The sequence below is a fragment of the Nilaparvata lugens genome, chromosome 3 (genome assembly GCF_014356525.2).
Source record: "Nilaparvata lugens isolate BPH chromosome 3, ASM1435652v1, whole genome shotgun sequence".
In the NCBI taxonomy this organism is placed as follows: domain Eukaryota; kingdom Metazoa; phylum Arthropoda; class Insecta; order Hemiptera; family Delphacidae; genus Nilaparvata; species Nilaparvata lugens.
In genome coordinates this window covers 73,780,659-73,801,858 of record NC_052506.1, presented here as the reverse complement: position 1 = coordinate 73,801,858, position 21,200 = coordinate 73,780,659, and the positions used below count along the sequence as shown (strand labels likewise).

Below are 21,200 nucleotides of genomic sequence, written 5' to 3'. Positions count from 1 at the left end.
TTTTCTTACAACAATTCCTTACCTCGGGTTCAGCGTGGTTCCTCCAATTTTTGGACCAGACACAAGCGATTATCTTAAATTTCTTTTGGCGTGAATAATAATCCTATCACCCTATTTCTTATATCTGGCAATCTGGCTGCATCAAATAACACCATGCAGTAATGTAGCCATTATTCAGGAATGAGAAAACATGTCACTAAATGGCTGAACGTTTAAGTATAATCGTAGATCTATCAGAGATGAGAGATGCCCATTCTTTTGTTTATGCCGTCATGGTTTCTGAACGCATGCAAGGCATATTTCAGCCTTTAACAGCTTGATCAAGAATTTGAAACGTTTTGGGTTTTGTGTCTTGTGAACACCCTTAAGAGATGATTTTTCAAGCGCTATAGATTAGAGTTCTTCTCCGTTGGATCTCAAATTCGATACCGATAGACTTCTCTATCTCTCAACCTCAACCCTCTATCGCTCTACCCCTATGTTATGAATTGAACTCATACATGAGTTTTGAATTGTTATTCAAAATTTAAACTTTTTGTTATTTTGAATGTTATTATTTTCAAATGTATATTTTAAATCAATAAATGCTTATCTACTACTGTCAAATTATATAATACGAGATATTGAATTCTATATTGAACCCATTCCATAAGTGATAATCAATTGATTAATTTTAATGTTGATAATTTTAAACAGTTTTATCACTGTTCTATACAACTCATGTCAAGCGCCATATAGAACTCGTCGTTAGATCCCCAAATTTTTCCTCCTTGGTCCCCTCATTCTCCTTGACTATTCTGTCAATTTGTCACCTTTATAAAGGAATCTCTTCTTAGCCATACTGCTCGACTCAACATAGAAATGGCTTATGCTCACCCGGTTCATCACTCGAACAAGTCATAAGAACAATTCCTAACAAAGCTCATCTGAATTCCCAAATCAAGTTGACCAATCAGAAATGAGTAAGCGAACCAAGGAGATGTTCCGCAAAAGTGTATCCGATCTAAATAATGTGCATCACTTTTCAAAACCTCTTTGTTCGTTTCCATTAGAGAATTTTAATTTTCCCATATTTTCCTCTCATTAAAACCTGCATTTCTTGAATTTACTTTTTTTTCTCAACTTAATCAATGCACACTATTCTCGATGTGTCTTGAATAATTTTCCTCTATTAGCCTATCCATCAACCACTAGTTTAATGATTCCTACATATATTTACTTCTTATGCTTCTTCTTTCTCACTTCTGGGGCTTTCTTTCTCAACTTAATCAATGCACACTATTCTCAATGCATCTTGAACCATTTTCCTCTATTAGTCTATCCATCAACCACTAGTTTCATGATTCCTGCATATATTTACTTCTTATGCTTCTTCTTTCTCACTTCTGGGGCTTTCATTCTCAACTTAATCAATGCACACTATTCTCAATGCATCTTGAACCATTTTCCTCTATTAGTCTATCCATCAACCACTAGTTTCATGATTCCTGCATAATATTTACTTCTTATACTTCCAAACTTATTTGTTTCTCACTTCTGGGGCTGTCTCAGGATCAGCTGTTCGTTCAAACCCACAATCTGAATCATTAAAATAGTACAATCATTTCTTTATGTAAACCTTGATTAGTTTTGATAAGCTCATATATGTGCGTAAATGTATTCTGCCTTTTTTGTTTCAAGTAAAAAAATTTTAGCGTATAACCATAGTTTTTTTGTTTTCTTTATGGTTGAAGGTAGATGTTATATGTGAGCCTTAGTGTACGGTAGCCAGCTTAATAAACTGATAAAGAAAATAAAGTGTGCTCGTTTAATTACCAATATTATTTCGAATCCTCACTAAAATTACAATTTACACATTCTCTCCTTGGAATTATAGTAATGGATCTCCAAAAACTATTAGGAGACTTATATTTAATTTATATTTTGTTATAATTTATAATTATGTTATATTTTAATTATATGTAATTTGAGAGTTAATTTCTTCTCAACTACATTCAAATGTTTAATCACTATCATCACCGACTACTCCTAACTACTTCTTTGTAAGAAGTAGTACTACTAATCGAGTCTTCAAGTAGTCAGGACAGTATCATTCCGGTTCTTTGTTGTTTCATTTCGTACGTTTTTGGGGACGACCACTGCAAAATCTGGATTCAAATAATGTATTGTTTCAGTCTGGTGGTATTGTTACAAGTAATGACGATGTTGATGCCAGGAAAAGTACTTTGAAACAACTAAGCGGTGGTTTGTTTCTTTTCTTCCTTCCTGTTGAAGTGATTGAGTTGGCGTGTTCTAGCTCTCCTCTTCCATCTGTTTATTTTCACTCTCCGCTTGACGAGGTTACCTCTTTGATTTCGATCCGGGAAGATGCACGAAAACATTCACCTTCTTTTAACAGAAAAAGGGAAACCAATTCTACCAGATGAACACGACATAGATAGTTCCCCGCCCCACCACTTCAATTAAAAGGGTGGAGGTGGTTTGAATGTAACCTCTTTGTGAATAGTGCTAGACATGATTCTAGAGCCTTCAATAATAATCTATAATATAATAAAGGAAAGAACTGGCTTATACTCGTACGGGATTTAGTCCAGTCAAATGGTCGTTTTTCAGGAAACAGTTCCGAAAGAATTTTTCTCGACGGTTCTATATGTATTTTGGGGCGCTGAATTCGAATCTGAAATTTGCTGACACGCGAGACTTTGCTGACACGCGGCTTCACCCCCAAAACCCCCAAAAGTTCGGACTTTTTTCAGTTTTCTCATTTTATCTCGTAAACCTTGAGTTTCTCAAGAACAATCATTCTCGAAAAAATTAAAGAGAATAAAATTTTCAATAAATCGAGTGGTCGCGCAGGATTCTACCATTTTTGGTTCCAGAGCTACAAATTTTCAAAAAAGGGTATTTTTTGAGGGGTTTTTAGAATTATGCATACCTACCACTTCTACCCTATACAACTTGAATATTTTTCTAGTATAGATAAAAACCACACATCACGTGAAAGAACAATTCATTATGAACTGGATTCTCTAGGAATTTTCGGATTTAGTAGTGGGGGGAGGGAAAATACATCCAAAATAGAAAATCGTGCCCTACAGCCAAAATACAAATTTTCCATTATAATACCTTTTCAAGGCCTTCCTAACAAAAAAATACATATTTCGGCTGAAATCATCTCACGAGGGTTATTTTCTATAAGAATCACCCCTTAGAAACATTTAATTTCAGTATTTCCTAGTGGGGGGGTACGTCATAAGGATAGGTCAAGGATCAAAACTTAAAACACTATAACTTTTGACAGAATGATCACATCTCCTCGTACTACAGCTCATTCTTCTCAGCTCGTCAAGGCGGTTCAAAAGCATGTATCATAACTGATAAAATGTAACATAAATTTGATAAAAAATTCCTCTTTTAGTGTATTTAAGCTCCTATTTGAATACACAGAAAAATGGTCAATTTCTATATTCAAAACTATGTATCTCGGTAACCCGAAATGATAAAAAATGGTACTTGGTCTTGATTTGAAGAACAGAATCTCCTCTTCCATGTGAGGTGAATGAATTTTGTGAAAATATAGTCGTGAGGTAAGAAACGTTTGATTCAAAAAATCAAGAAATTTGCGATTTTCTCCTCATTTTTACAGTCTCGACAGTTTTTCGTTAATAAACAACAGTCATGCAAGACTTGGGGGTGAAGCCGCCCTCTGGCGTGTCAGCAAATGTCAGATTCGAATTCAGCGCCCCAAAATACATATAGAACCGTCGAGAAAAATTCTTTCGGGGCTGTTTCCTGAAAAACGACCATTTGACTGGACTAATAGGAAATTCACGAATCACATCATCACATCTGATCAACTTTGGTTTTGCTATCCTTGTCTATTATTCGACAAAGCCGGTGGTACAATCCTTTTCTAGGTCCACAACGATGCCAATTATGTTTTTTACAGTGTAGAAATATAATTAATTAATGCAGAGAATCGGCATCGCTATTCTTCTATCTTTATCGACTGCCATTATAACGTGGACCTCACTATACTTGTCTATAATACAGTAATTATGTATTTTCATAGATCCACGTACTTTCTTTCAAAAAATGTTTGGGCTCTTTTCTATACCCTTAGGCTAGGCACACACCAGTTAGTCAAGACAAGACAAGACAAGACATGATCAGACACGTTTAGTCACAATACTTCACATAGTTGCTTATGAAGACATGTCTAATTGCAATGACTAATCAGTGTGAGTTGCGTCATAAGCAACAATGTGAAGTATTGTGACTAAACGTGTCTGATCATGTATTGTCTTGACTAACTGGTGTGTGCCTAGTCTTATAGAGCATGTACGTTATATTTCAATTGATACGTGTGTACCACCATTATATCAGTCTTCATGAATCCTCAATACCCATAAATTTTAATACACTCATGATAAATCCTTCAAACAAGAATCCTTCCTCAAATTCTACAATCAGAAGTAGGTAATCTTGTTTTATCTATTTTTCGTTGCTGTTTTTAAAGATGGCAGTGAGAATGCAGTGTAGAATATCATTTAATTTATAGTGTTATGACAACCGAAGCAAGATGTGACCAATTTACATGAGGCGTTGAATGGTTGAGGTTGAATCATGCCTAATTGAGATTACGTGGAGCTACTGATGCCTCCATCTCCATGTGCCGTAGCCGGTACAGATGCTTACTTCTTGTGAAGGATTTGTGGTCAGCCAGAAAAAGTGAAGAAGTCAAGAATTTATTAACTTCGCACAGAACATGAATAAAAGTAATAAGTATTATGATAACAATAACGCATATTTCACAAAGTAGATAAGAAAAGCCTAATTTTATGTAATGTTTCTGATAAGCCATCTAAGTAACTTAGTACTTGTATGTGACCTGACTTGTAGAATGATCTCTCATTAACAGTTATTTCATGTTGAATACTATTATGGCATGGTTTTCTTACATTCTTGGGAAAGCCATTACGTGACTCTAGACTCTAGTATATACAACTAGTTGGCAACAATATTGGAGAGTTTCAGTTTGTTGGCAATCCATTGTCAGCTATTTCTATCAGGGCAAGTAGAAGCATTTCTGTTACTGACTAGTCAAAGAAAAATTAGATGGATGGATTTATGGAATTGGCTAGACTTGGTTGTCATCACATGACTAAAGTTGCCATTTTCTGAAAATGTTGAACCGAAATCAGTGTCAGTTCTCGAACTCCACCAATTATTTATGATAAAAAAGTGTAGGACTCATTACAAGACGCTACTTTAAATACTGTTCAAGAAAGAAAGTTCAAAATGCTCTAAAATATAGTATACTATAATCTTAATTCCATTAGCATTAAAATAATCGAACGCGGCATCTTTTTCTTACTCTTGAAATTCTTGAATCAAAATTCCAATAGGTTCAAGTGTAGCTTGTTCTAAATTCTTTTGATTTGGAATTTTTCAAGTCTCAGATTTTATGCAGATTTGTTCCAGTTTGATCTACACTGGTGTAGATCAAGATTAAGTAAAAAATGTTGGAATCACTTTCTCCAAAATTGAGGAGAAGTTTCTGGCTTTTTCATTTTAAAGTTAGCACAAACAAATGAATATTAATAATCAATTACAGTACGGTAAGTTCCTGGAGAAGTCGTTTGGCCAAAAATAAAGCTCGTATTTTCCGTGTTTCAGCGAATGGCACTGCACTCTGTTACTGTTACGATTTCTTTCCTTGATATTGATAAAGAGGTTGACATAAAGGTTAGCGCAACTTTTTCTGGCTGGTCCACGCACGCGCATAGCTCGTCCGCCCCGAGCTCGGCTTCGTTTGAAAAAGAAAGTCGGGTGTAAAATACGAAAATGTTGCCTTACCTAAGCTCAATGAATAACTTACAAGTCAACAGTTTAATATTCGCGGGTAACTCCAGAGAATTTCGAGACTGGCGAAGCCATGTGAATTAGTTTTCTCTCTCGATTGGAGCGTAAGTGAGCTTGCTATCACGACGAGAGAGAAAGGAGGATAGCTGGAAAGAGTGAGAGTGATGAGGATGGTAGATGCACGAGAAGCCAAACGGCTTGCTTTCTGCGCGTTGATTCTGTCGGGGTTAATTGCATTCTGTTTTAGGACCGTTTAATCTCGTCGTATAGGTAGTGGTATCCTATACTATACCCGTTAGCGTTACTGAAGGCCTACTTCCACATCAGCTTCCGATTCTATACTTATACTGGTCCGTGTTGTCATCGCAGAGCAGAGCAGAGGGGCGGACAGGCAACATCCTACTTTTCATTTCTTCTGGCAGAAAAAGCAGCCGAAGCTCATTGGTGAGCCTGTCCTTGTCCCGGGAAGCCAGTACCGATAATTTGCAGTGGCATTGCGCCCAGTTATCAACGGAATCTCCTTATAAGCCGCTTCACCTCACATCCTTATACGCCCAATTCAGAACATCACTTTCAGCTCTGCAAGTGTTAACTGTGCTCCAATGCTAATGATAATCAACTCTTAATTATTGTCATGAAAGAAGAAACCAAACCCTCTAAAAAGTATATTCCATCTCGTTGCTCTTCGGCACTTTTGAAAGCCTTGCACAAACCGGTACGAATGGCATGACAGCGACAGCAGCGGCAGAATTTTCAATCCGTGGTTGAATGGTTGTAGCCGTCGCTATCGCCGTCATGCGATTCTCACCAGTGTGCACAAGGCCTAAATGTGGACTCCTCTATTTATAGAAAGAATTTCAGTTTTGCACATTGAAATTGGAAAACAATTGAAATTAGTTTTATCTTTTAGGATTTGGAGAGCCCTTGAAATTGGAATGTTGGTTAATAGTATGTGAATAGTGTGCCTAAAGCATTTCCTAATCTTCCCAAAACTGCAATCTGCATTACTCTTTCCTCATTCTGTTCTATGCTCCTTTTTCATGATATCCTTTTTTAGTCGTAATTGCCGACTCTAATTATATTTATATTGCAGTTACTTCAAGTTATCAGTGGAAATGTACGATGAAATATAGTTAGCGATTCTACTTCTATTTTGAAAATCTTCATTATTGGCTCAATAATAAACTAGTTTCATCTCATCCACTATCTATAGGCCTACATGTGATATTCCTCATATGTAAAGCAGACATTGAATATTATTGTACAATATCAGTACCTACTTATAACATAAGACCACATAACTAGAATAAATGGGATAAAAGAGAAACACGTCATAGACACTGATGTTATAAGTGGGTAGGTACTATAATGTACAATAATATTGATCGTCCTGTGAATCCCGCTCCCGTCTGAAGAATCCCGTCTTAAAAGGGAACGCTTAAGAATCTATGGATTATGAGGAGAGAATGGATGGGAATAAATTGAGTAATTTGATACTTACTCAAGCCATCAAACATTCAAAATAACATTCACTTCTGCTTTATCCTATTAAATTAAGCGAGCAATTTCTGTATTCATATATCTGGTTATTTTTATATCTGGTTTTTTTTTATAACTGGCTATTTTTATATCTGGTTATTTATGTTTAACGGATCTCGAAAACGGCTCTAACGATTTTCACGAAATTTGGAACATAGTAGGTTTATGATATAAAGATTCGATTGCACTAGGTCTCATCCTTGAGAAAACTTGCTGAACGACATTAAAAGGATAATTCATCCTTGGCTAAAACAGCTGTGGATAGTAAAAAAGTGAGTATGTGAAAAATCAAAATATCGCATCCCCGAAATTCATAAGATGACGTATAGCCAGCTGTGAAATATAAACACGATCATTTTAGAGAATTGTGTTTTGTTTATCAATAAATAAAAATAACGAGCGAAGCTCGGTGCCCCGATATTATACACTGATATCAACAAATAATTGAAACAGAGATTGCTTAAAGCCTTGAAGCAAGCTTATGTTTGAGCTCCACCAAAAGACTTTCAACATCACAAATTGATGATATATGCCTCTCGTATGAAACTTTATCCGCAGATTTCGTTTCCACATTGCTATGTGCGTAAAATGAATGAAAGGATAAAGACGTGAATGAGGTGAAAAGAAAATGGCAGTGTGAGAAAGTGAAAACAAGTATCGTATAAAAAAGACTTCTTTGACTTATGAAAATTGAACTGCGCGGTCACTAAGCGACGAGGGCAGGTTCTGAGCTCTGACCGGTCATTTTATTTGATAAACGTTCAACAAGCGTAGGTTGTCGTGATAAATCGGTTGGCGAAGCCGGTTTCAATCGAAGAAAGACGAAGATAGAACAGAGACGGAGATAAAACAAACGCGAATAAGGTCGTCAGACTTGCTATGGGTAGTTGGTGAGTGCCCGCCCAGAAGCTGATGAAGAAGAAAGGAGGACGGAAAGGACGCGAATTTCTACTTGGCACCCACGCCGCCACAAAGCAAACACCGACCTTGCCAATGCCAAATCATATTCCAAAATAAAATAATGAATTACACTAGTCTCTAATAAAATCGAGTATTTGGCCTCAAAACACGCTTCGAGTAATAAAAATGCGTCTGGTCACGATGTGCCCAGTCCCAGTCAGACACCATCAGCCAGCAGCCATCAGGAGAAGGTGCTCTACGAATTTCTCTCCACAGTCAAACAGCAACATGACAGATCATTCGAAGCCAATTCATTATGATTAGTTGTCAAACCACTGCACGAACTTATCACAACTAATATCCTCAAATATAGGTGTGGAATTTGTTTTTTCGAAAGATGAAAGTTTGGCAATTCAAATCCGTATCTTTTCTCTTTTGTAAATCATGCGGACATTTTCACACATATGAGGTGTGTATCTTATAAGATTTGAATTTTTATAGCTCCGAGCCTCCAAGATATGGATGCTGAATTTTTTCAAATTTTGATTTTTAAGAATGAATGATTCACGAATCTGTGACATTTATCATTAACATCATCATCATCATCGAACACAGTATTTGAGTTGAACGTTTAGTCAGTGGTGTTCGGAGTGTGCAGACTGCGTAGTCGAAATTCTATGGTGGGAGGGGGTGTTCGAATCACTAAATCAGGCCCAAAATGAAATCTTGGGGGGTGGGGGGGGTAAAAGCTGAGTTTTCCCTAAGTTTAGGGGTGTGTGCGCCCATACCTTAGAGGGGGGGGGGTACACCCATGGTTTAGTAATGTAATATCATTGGATTTGACATTTATTTGTATTCCATCATAACTTCTAAGGGAGGATATTCCAAAACAGCCAATCAATAACATGGAGGAATGCCAAGTATATTGAATAAAAATCAAACAAAGATGTTGTTCGTTGTACATATTGAACAAGGAAGAAAAGTTCAAAGAAGAGAGAAGTTCGTATTGAGAAATACATTGGGAATGAATTGAGCTTTAAAAATAGAATTCAATCTCATTTCGAAGTACATACATGAATAATGTATAATAATACATGTATTATAAATACGTTCATGATATCAACAGTCATTTTACCTGTCCTTGACATTTTTCAAAAAGTTATTTAAATTCACAATTATATAGAGCAAGTTGTGAAAATTTCCATCGTCTTTCAACTAGAAAAACAAATCTAAAAATCTTTAAAATGATTAGTCTCTCTTCGAGATAAATCATTGTATAAGCTGATTTATAAAGTGGATTTTATTTATTATTCATTAATAGGTACCACTACTTAACAATGATTAACAGTCTGATTCAGAGACGTTTTCAAAAGGCAAACAAGTTTCTCTGAAATTGCTGGTTCGCTCATTTTTTCATAGAGCACAAAGTGGAACATCAACATGACAGGGAAAGTAGAGAAGGAAGCGCTGTTAGGTAGGCCTACTCACATTAGCACCACACGTCGTCTTTTATCGCAACTTTTTTCATAAAGGTTTTCAACTTCACTTTCAAACACAACACTCTTCCGACACAAAACTTCTGTTATGAAGCTCTGATAGTTGGTTCTAAACGAAGACTCCGGAAAACTATTTCATCTCACTAGGACTTTTTCCTTCTTTCATTGAAAAATAGTCGACATTCTACTCCTCCTTTACAACAGCCTCAAAAAGAATTTGCTTGGAAATGCCTTGCCGAGTTGTTGATTTCCTACTAACCAACTGGCTAGATTCTCTAAAATCATTCAGTTTCATATTGCTTCACTGTTTTCTTTCGTAGATGAGAACATTAAAAACAGGCAATGCACTGTGATAAAAATACCTGAAGTGTCACTAGTGTGAAAAATCTTGATCAGAAATTTAATGCAACTACCGTACTTCTTGAATGTGGTGACTATTAGAATAGCTATTGCAATTTTAATTGTTCATGCAGGAAAAAAACTAGCTTCCGTTTCATTTGGTGAGACTGTAATTATATTTCATTTGGCCCATGATAAGTATTTGTTATTATTCGGTAATAGCAAAAGGGGCATCCTACATTTTTTTTAATATTGAAGTGATTACTGTCCACGGTGTCGTGTTTATAGTTTTGCATTGTAGCCGAAATTTCAACCAACCTTATTTTCTTTTATCTTTAAACTTTAAGAGATTCTCTCAAGAGCCCAAACCTTGTGTGTTGATGAGAGATGAATGAATGACTAAAGAAATATTGATGCTCTTGGATATTATTCAATGGATTAGGCTTCAAAAAGCACCCTTCCAATGGAATTAGAGAGAGCACTGATCTAATCTAATCAATTAGATATGATGATAAAACAACAAACCAAAATTCGTCAATGGTTTTGAGATTGATTATATGCCTTTATTAGGGCGGAATTAGGACTCCTGGTCCTCTCTGCCAAACAACCCGTATACAGATATAGATTCGTATATAGATTTGAAAAGATGCTTCAAGTAGTAAGTAAATCAGATCATTTACATTTTACCAAAATTGATTGGATTGAAAGGCGAATCTTGGGATATTGAAATGACAATTGAAAAATATAGTGGGCTACATTATTGTTTCCATAATTCTCACCAACTCTGTATAATTACAAGCTGCAGATTTTAAAGATCAATACAACAGTTCATGAGCGAATGTTCCAACCCAGGGGGTTATTAGTTAGATTTTCAATGACAATTGATTTCAAATTGAGATAGATGCAACAATAAAAACGTAAAATTCCTTTCAATGTGCTTGTCAAAGCGTACAAAAATGAGAAAGAAATGATTGTTGTGAAAATATTTAGGCATCAGACTCTTTCCTGCGTTGGAGGATGGGTGAAGGGTGAAGAGAGCGTATTAGCATGCAGTTTGAAGGCGTCGGTCGACGCCTCCTCTTCCACCTCTTTATTATGGTTATTGTGAGTGTGTGTGTGCCCACGGCTAAACTCCGGAAGCAAGTGTGAAACCCTGGGAATTGGCCCAGAGCACTAGGTCAAGGCTCAAACAAAAGCAACCCCTCCCTCTCCCAACCACTGATCATCCAAACTACAATTACCACTCGGCTCTTAATTGTTATCGTTTCGTGAAAGAAAAAGCGCAAACAGTTTCTCACCGACAATTTTTTCACTCTTGATTTCAAGCTCTCTGCAATTATTATTTCTATACTGTTTGCTAGTAGTTTGATGTTGGTTCACACTTTATGTACAGTATTTGGACGTTGCATCCAATATTAGCATGTAAAACAAAACAAAATTCATTATATCGCCAATTTGGAGTTGCTCCTCAAAAATGTTATCGGTTACTGAATTGCCTCTGAATTGAATCTCCTGTATAGTAATATTGGCTAATGCATGAAGAACGTGTGTGAAGCCTGTATGAATGTGTAGTGAAATCTGTATGAAGAACGATACCACATCACAAAATTAATTTGTAGTTCATATTGATGAAATTATTCTACCTTTATGTCTACAAAAGTTCAGATTCTCGAAAGAATACGATTCTTATCATTGATCTTGATTTCATAAACTTCATCACTCGGGCAATGAATCTATAATTTGTTAATTGATTTATTTTGTCACATCAATAAATCACAATCTTGAACTAGGTGAGCCAACCAGATTATACCAGAAGTGAATGATTGAAGATCTTGAACATAACATGTTTTATTCATTGTCCAAACAAATTTACTGTGAAATTCCAAGTCCTTTCTCTCCATTCACAAAATCACTTCAGAATCTTCCAGTCCAAAATACTCAGCAATCATTCATAAGCAACCAATACTCGAAATCATTGGAATGTTTTTTCATTGAGTTAGTGATCTTCAGTTAAAGATCAATCTCAATTGTCAAAGACGGAACCTAGTAGGCTAAACTCGTAAAACTAATAGGTAGGTCAAGAACTACTAGATTACGCATCGAGAATGTTGATTATATGTTACAGGACTTGATAATCTGATCAGATTGAATAATTCGCACAAAATACGGAAACTACAACTTGATTGAGACGTGTCCGACCGGTTACCAGTTCTTGAGCAGATCGTCCGGTAAAAATAATAATAGATCCTGAGCCTCATCAGTCGTGGAGACACACATGAAAGTGTTGTGTTTGCCCTCTTTTCTGATTGGAAAATTGACAGAAGTCAACTCGAATTACCGATTCGATAGTATCGAAATATCGATGTGAACCAGTTGGGATGAAGCGGACCTATTGCCGCTTTGATCGCCAATTCTCGTCTCGACGGGTGATTGCAATTTGAGGAATTGGTTGACCGAAAACGGAAGCATGTAGCAGAGTGATGCGCCGCCTTCATCACTCCAACCCAACACAAAAATAAAAGTCAATAGGCCTACGACGTCACCTCTAAAAATCTGCTACTGTGGCTCCAGTGAAACTCAGTCCAACTGAGTTATGTTTGTTCAGACAATAGTATGTGTTATGGTTCAAAAACCAGAACTAAAGAGATTTCGGATTGCTCTGTATATATTCACGTACGATTTCTTTATTGGAGGTTTTGTTGACCCCACGGTAATTGCAAGAATATGTACGCACATTCTTTCATTTACATTCTTCTCTTATCTTACACAAGTGCTAGGTATTTATTGATGGTTACTTTTTGTCCCAAAGTTTTCGTAATATTGCACTGTTCACCTGAGTAGCTTAAAGTGAGATACCGCTGCTACTACCTGCTTGTGTACCTAACATCTTGATTGTATTTGATTTGGGATATATAATGTTCTGAACTTTTATCACAATCATGAATGCATTTAATTAATGTGTGTTTTATGCGCTGGGTCTGGAGTAAGAAAGATGACATTCTAATAGTTATACCGTTTTGCATAATGTTACATGGGCAGAAATATTTATCATTTTTCCATCAATTATTTCTTGCAATCCTTGTTAGAATTACAAATACAATTCATTTGTAATCCAAATAATATTTACGATGAAAATCAACTCCCAGTAGAAGTAGTTGATTTTTTTTCAAAGAACTGACTTTTAGGAATGACTAAAATCATTCTGATGGTATAGCACATACGCCTGTAGGATTCATATTTGAATTTCTTATAGAGTATGTTATGTAAATAGATATCCCATTTTTAAGTTGATCTTATAAACATAATAGTTGATCTTATTAACATAACTGCAACCCTTATCTTGAATATTAAAGTTCCGATGTTATGAATAAAACTCAAATTATTTCTTGATTATTTGTCTTCTTGGAGTTACTGATATGAAAGACAATACGATATCGGTGCTGATTGATAGATATCAATCATGATAGCTATCTAATCGGTGTTTCAAAAAGTGTCGAATGTGGAAGGCTTACAACCGATTAAAAACGCTCCTCTGTTTTTGAAATTTGAATGATCCGTTGTATCGTAGTACAGTATTCTGTGAGAGACTACAATGGTGAAAGTGTTTGTAGTGCTGTGAAGTTATTCTTAACAGAACGGCATATGGCACAAACAGTCGACTTACAACTGACTATCATGGCAAGCTCGTAAAAGAAAAGTATGAGAACGCTCGTACGCGCACAGACATGCAGTTCAAGTGGTTAATAAGTCACTGAAAAGTAATGATAGGTAGCCTACAGCTATTTGACGGAAGTAGATTAAACATTTCAAGTTTAGTTTGACGATAACCGTAAGTTTTCAGTACAATCGATAAATTTGAGTTTATTTGAGAGAGAGAAATGACAATAATGATGATGATTCAGATGTTAATGTAGCTTATAGTAGTCATGAAAAGAGCTAGAGACAAAAAATAGAAGCTTAAACTGATATTCCCCGTATGAGATTAAATGATCTTACGGTACTAAGTGTGTGTAAGTATAGGTTGTTCAAGTTTTCAACATAGCAAAATTAAGAACCTCTAGAATCAGGACTTAATTTGCGTACCAATGAAGTTAGTTTATATGAAGAAGATTTCAGTTGACGTAAATCTTCTATCAACTGATAAATTGAATCAACTTTATCAAATCGATATTATAATACACTATTCGTCGGTATCAGATCCAATTAATTAGTCACACTAAAAGTGTATTCTAGTCACTACTTTTTCACGTTCTACTTAAACTATTAGCTATGAGCATTGGCTATAAAGTGTAATTTAATGTAATGTGACTCCAGTACAAAATTGTTGAACTCGACACTAGGGATATTATAAAATGTCTTTCCTTTCAACTGGATAACAATTCTTTTGGAACTTCTATCTCCTTTATGGGATCTACTTGACTGTAAAATGTTTTCATCATATTTGTTTATGCCCTTTTGGGGAACTATAATATTGAAGTTTGCAGTATAGTAATTTGTTTGTTTGGCAATGAGGAGGTTGGTCAATGGTTGCCACAAATGCCTCTATTAGGTTCCCATTTTCTGCTTTGTGGTTTCACTCTGAGATCGAATTTTAATTCGGTCATTCGTTTCGCGTTTCAGCAGCCTCCTCAATCAGAGGAGACGTTGATAAAGCAAACAGCAACCAGAAAGCGGATTAACGGCGAATTGCTCCACATTTCCGATTTTAAATTGAAAATATGAATTTCGATCGTCCACTAATGATTCCATATAATTCCATCCACCAATTTCCTCCATTCTCATTCGAACGTGAAAACATTTTTAGAACAGAGATATCTGTAAGCTTATAGAGATATTTTTTCTTTGAATACGTCAGCTTACGTAAATTTAATCATTTTCATAATGTAGAAAGAAATAGCATTATTTGTTATCCATCTATCAAACGCGACATCATCTAATAAACGCGTGATGATTTCAAACGCCTGAAGTCAGTATGCAATGACTGTGCCTGATTAGCCTGACTGTGTTACAAAGTCTTCAATAAATAATGTATCATCAACACTTGATTTTATTTAATTATTATGGTCTTAATATTCAGAAGCATATAGTTTTTTTATTTTATTTTATGAGCTAATAAATTACCTTAGTCTACTTCCGAGAGTTTCATTGAAAATATTCAAAATTAACAATGTGAAGCAGTGACCCATTGTTAAAATCACATATTGATGTTAAACACGTGAGTTCACACTACAGATATAGGATGCTTAGGATGTGCGATGAGATACAGTTGAAGTACAAAGATGAATGATGAAAAAATATGTTGTTTATTAAAAGCGAACAGTATTGCAAGCAGTTTGACTGACTTGAATATCCATTACTCATGGTTATATCAGATTAATAATCAATTCAATAAAATTATATCATAATTTGATTTAATATATTACAATAATTAATAACAGATTAATATAAATCAATATTATATCAGTAAGTAGTACACAAGATTGTCAGAATTGTTATGCAATTCAATATTTATGAAGAATATTTATAAAAACTGAATGTTTAACTGAAAATTTAATGAAAACCCGCGAATTTACTGTTTTTCTTTTTAACTTGAAGCATGAATTGGTAGCTTATGAATTATTAATCCAGTATTATAATTAATATTAATGTGTAAATATGTTACTCCTTCATATAAAAATTTTCATCATCTCAATAAATTTCCTGCTAAATTGTGTAGCATTTAGAGTGTTATGCTACTATTACTCTAGTATAAAGTGAAAATCGATGATATGCATCAGATACTTTAAATATTCATAATTGGGTATACATTTCTTAGTGAACTTTCTGGTAAATATTTTGCATTTTAGGCAAAAATAGATTATTCGATTCAAGTGCATTCAGGCAGAATTATTAAAATCAATGGGAATGTTTTTCTTACTTATTAATCAATCTTGAATGAGAGATAACGCATTAGTAGCTTGGCACAGCCTTTTCGTTAGTCTTACTGGTCGCTTTTGAAGCTTAAGATGAACTTTTGGTGAATTTGTAAGTCACTTGATGCATGTATTCGCCACCAGGGAGTAACTCAATTGAGGGAAATGTTTTCTGGAAAAATAAAAATAGATTACAGTGATGATTCAATGAAATTATGTAGTAGGTATATACTCTATCTACTGCAAATGGAACATTGAAAATTAATTTTATAATGATAATTATGAATTTCATTACTGATGTGTCTCATATTATATAAAACAGATTTAATCAAGTCAAACAGCAAACACAATTCAAAAACTAAACCATCCAATCACCTATTCAATGAAGCCTAATTTCCAACTCTTCGAAAACGGATCTAACAGGAACAGGTTCTAATTCTAGAAGATTTTATAAGTAATTCTATGACAGAATATACGCCCAGCTCCTTTCTAGTGATCGAGGATTCAACATTTTACAAGTCGAAAATATGCCTACCCTTGAATCAGAATTCACATGAATGTATAGACAAAATGTACGGTAATCTATATATTGATATTATATGTATCAACCAGCATGCAAATATCGGTATATCAGAAGATAATGTGTTTGAATTTCGAATTCGAATATCGAACATTAGTGCTTTTGAATGTGAGTTTTTAAAATTACAGTAATATAATATGAAGACTGGCAAATATGACATTATATACATATTTTACTGGATCAAGAATAAGTCGATTTTTCACTTTGGACGTGTAATATCAGTATCTATTCACAAAATTTCAGATTACATACTTAGCGGTCAATAAATCACGTATGACACGTAAACAGTCGATTTTCAAATAGAATTTTGATTAAACAGGGAATAATTATTTCATGTTATTGGAAATAGTAGTGACTTACAACGTTAGCAGCATTTGGGAAGTGTTGAGTCTCAAGGCAAAGAGCGGCATTTTTCGTGTATGAAGCTCCACCTTTACCAACTATTTTATCAATAGCATTGCTTGTGTAGAACTGCACTCCAGGAGCTGTCGTGTGCACCTCCATTGCCAAGCCGAGGGGTTCATAGGAGACACTGTCAACATTTATTTCAATTATTGTTACACAAAAACAAGTTCTTTATTACTGTGCCACTTTTATGAAATATTCTATTGTTCAAAAACATTCCGCCGATTCCTAATGGCTAGTTATTATCAGACGATTTATTTCATAAAATGTGTAGAATACCTCATGATAAATGTTGAATAATTGAGATATGAGAATGAGAAAATAAAATTGAAAATGGAAATTAGAATAGTAGAAATCATTACTAAAAGTTGAGATCTAATATTCATAATAAAAGTGAAATTTATTTCAGCTCACCTAGCTGCCAATTTTTCTTCATCTGAATGTGGTGTTAGACAGTAATTGACATCAAATCCGTTTTCCAAGTTACTGAACACGCTTCCTAACTGAGTAGGCGCTCTCAAATCATACGCTGTTCCAGTAACGTCCATTTTCTCACCTAAAAATTACGATTGCGAGTGAACAAGTTTTTGTTTCTTCAATGGTTCCAAATTTTCTTAACTCAATATTATTCGTTACAAGTGGTAATTGAGTGTAATATTTCTAATCAATTTATTAATTCAAGCCATCTAAATTCAAAATTTATGGTTTTCATGCTTATTTTGAACTAAAATTTTATAAAAATTGTACACGTGAAATTCTAATTATATTTTGTACTTTGTCACCTATAAATTTGGAAGAAAAATAGCACAAGGACTACTGTACCTTATTATTTTATCTACCAATGTTATTACATTAGTGTCATTTGCATTGTGAATAAAAATAAATAATAGACCTTACCGTAAAAAAATAATGGGTGAATTTCCACGATAATGATATTTGAATTCTCATTCGTTGTGAAGAATAATCAAAGTAGGTATTGTACTATCAATATTTTTACAAAAGGATGCAAATCTAGGCTTCTTTTCCAACTCTTTCATGGTATATTCTTTGAGCCTTCGGACATCAAACATTAATTTAAAATCAACATCATTGTTGGAAAAGGAATAGTTTGGGCAAAAGCCTGTTATGCTTTTCCATAACTTGTACCAATAAATTGCTTGTGAAGCTTCAACCTCTTTTTGAAAATTAAAGAGGAATGATAGAACTCACTCAGTTTTTCAAAAGTATATTTAATTAAGTTGAAGATTCAAGACTACTGTATTTGAACAGGTGGAATTAACTTTTTTCATTCCCTTTACCTGACTATTAACTGATGAATATTATGGTAGCAAGCTTGGAAATTTGAACATATCAAATATGTTTTTACATTTTAAAGAAAATTAACACACTTACCTTCAGCTACCAACTCACTATTCAACTTGGTTATCTCGTTTCCTACGATTTTCACCTTGTGTTGCATCAACGCTTGGGAACCTGCAGCCTAAAAGATTGTTTATAAATTTAAACGCTGTAAATTCAAGATCCAATACTCCTACTGATTAGAGATATAAAATAATCATCACAGGTCTATATATGAAGAATCTGAGGACAAATCGTTCGATAAAAATTGGTTAGTTGTAGCATTTGAAATAATAACTGTTTTTTCGTCAGAGGCCTTAACAGTAGAATTTTCATCGCCTTACTTTTAAATGTCCTCATTTTTGAAGAATTATATTGAATAATACAAGAGTAGAAGTTCAATAGTTTATGAGAAGAATAAACTATTTTTCGCCTATCTATTCCTTATTTTTGAGGAATTATATTGAATAATATAAGTTTAATAGTAAATGCGTGTATAAAAAACATAAGAATTCAAATAATACAAACATGTCCAGCCAGGTTGAAGTAGGAGTGGTTGGTGAGATTGACTATTGTTGGCTTGTCTGTAGTTGCCTTGAATACGATTTTCAGTGAGTTATCAGAGGTTATCTGGAATGAGGTAGTAGCCGTTAATGTGCCAGGATAGCCCTCTTCCCCGTCTTTGCTAACATAAGTCATGATCAATTTATCACCAGATATTTCACTTTGCCAAATAACCTGAAACATGATCAGTAGTTGCTTATTTCGTCAAGAAATCTCTTCGCCAATAAATCTTCAAAAGTACAATGTAATTACAATGAAAAGGTGGAAACCTTATTAAATCATGCATTGGGCACTATTACCACCATCTAGGTCTACGTGCACCTAGAGAATTTATAAAAAAACATTACATGCATCAATCATCATCAGTACATCAATTCATGGGATCCTATTACATGATTTAATTTTAATAATAAATGAAACATTTTTTTAATCGTTAATACATTCATTCAATCATAGTTTACTAATACAATTACATATTATAAAATATGATCCATTTTTATTAGAGGCTTTGATGATACGATATTTTTCAGCTCGAAGTTTTTGAGGATAGTTGTAATCTGAAAACTGATAATAATATCACTTTATGCACATTGAAATTGGCAAATAATACAGTATTATTAGCATTATTGAGTAGCATTATTGGAACTCCTGGTTTCAAACCAAGACAAACCTTATAATACTCAAATATGTACTTTTAAAAAATATAAACTGATAGCCATTGTGGCCGTAACAATGGGTGAATTTACATACGGTTTGCCCTAAAACACAGATTAGGTTTTATTTGTTGAAAAAACGAAATCAATTGGGTCGAAAATTCAATGACGAAATGAATGGTCGACGAAATGATATTTCTATCAAAACTACTTGGAATTGAAGGATTAGGCTTATTGAGACCAGGCAGAGTAGGCATTAATAAAGCGGTAGAAAATTTAAGCAAATAATCAAGTAGAGCTATACGCTAGGGTTCAGACTAGTTTTATTAATTCGATGCAGGTTTTCAAGTATTTATAACATTGATGTCTACCTTATCAAACCCCTTAAATCCACCATGCAAATGAAAGTCTTCGACATTTTGCGTCAGAGCCACTTTATGTCCGTGGAAATCGAAATTAGTTGGCTTTGTCCTGTTGGCTACACGCCCCACTGTGGCTCCAAAATACGGATTCACTTCCGATAAGTATCCTGAAAGTTTTCAGTTTTCCAATTATTGATGATGCTAATCTATTTTGTTATAAAAACATCTATTTTTGTAGAGCTCCATATTTCAACTGACAATAAACTGAAAGCCACTCAACTGACAATAATTGAACAGCGCTTATCTACAGTGAATAATAAACTTGATGTGCGTTAAATTTCTCAGATACAAAAATCAATTGCAGCAATCGAATTCCAAATTTAATGCTTTAATAAAATTCTATCATGAGCATTGAAATGACATCTGTGAGTATCAGTAGCCTACAAGTAAAATTTTCTCTTTATCTGAAGCCATACTCAATCAATTCAATTTCTGGATTTCTAATTTCAGCAAAATGAAATAATACAATAGACCTAGACCTTCTATAGGCCTAGTAGTATATTCAAATATTAAAAATTTTTCAACATTCTTTGGTATTTGGTTTTTTGGTACTAAAATGTGATCGTTTTTATACTTTTAGGGTAGATCAAATTCAAAGTACTTCTTTCCTTCTCAGCTCTGAAAGTTCAATTGGACAATTAGAAAATATTGAAAAATTGGGGCGAATGATGGAGACGGTAATATGAAAATCTGTAGATTCCAAAATGAATATGTGATTTTTGTGTAAGGATATTGAAATGTAATGTTATTACCTTCCATGCTATCGAATCCTAGAACTACATCGGTCGTACCACCATTCTTGCTTGGTAATAGTAGGTTTTTTATTGCAGCTCCATAATCTATGACTTCAACAGAAAATCCACTTTTATTTTTCATTGTGAATTTATGAACCGGATTCCCGTCACCGTCCTTGCCGAAAAGTTCCTTCGAGATTGGAGCAGCCATCTGCAACATCAAAACAAATGTGCTATATTTCTTACAAACAAATTATGGAACCGCATATTTTCAGGATCCCACTCTATTCCCTTTTCAATTTGAATAATTCTAATAGCTTTTAACGAGATTTTTCAATCACCGTTATTCTTCTTTTATATCATCGAATCAGATGAACGAAAGTTTTGGTGTAAAATTCATGACAATGTTTCTAAATAATATAGAAACTGAACAAAATAAAAATCCAAACAGTT

General features: G+C 34.4%; 2 protein-coding genes across 6 annotated transcripts in view; one reads left to right on the top strand and one right to left on the bottom strand.

The window, feature by feature from the left end:
* The window catches only part of LOC111046885 (flocculation protein FLO11-like), a 46,215-nt gene that overhangs the window by 13,202 nt on the left and 11,813 nt on the right, over positions 1–21,200 (top strand). The gene's annotated exons all lie outside the window — the stretch shown is intronic.
* Positions 15,424–21,200, bottom strand: part of LOC111046888 (galactose mutarotase) — a 46,807-nt gene continuing 41,030 nt past the window's right edge. For all 5 annotated transcript variants that reach the window (XM_022332531.2, XM_039424527.1, XM_022332532.2 and 2 more), the window contains 7 exons: positions 20,766–20,958; positions 19,963–20,120; positions 18,903–19,112; positions 18,429–18,516; positions 17,451–17,592; positions 16,992–17,163; positions 15,424–16,223 (listed from right to left, as the gene is read on the bottom strand). In XM_022332531.2, the coding sequence (XP_022188223.1) occupies positions 16,140–16,223; positions 16,992–17,163; positions 17,451–17,592; positions 18,429–18,516; positions 18,903–19,112; positions 19,963–20,120; positions 20,766–20,958 (1,047 nt within the window). In that variant the 3' untranslated portion in view covers positions 15,424–16,139. The remainder of the gene's footprint in view (positions 16,224–16,991; positions 17,164–17,450; positions 17,593–18,428; positions 18,517–18,902; positions 19,113–19,962; positions 20,121–20,765; positions 20,959–21,200) is intronic.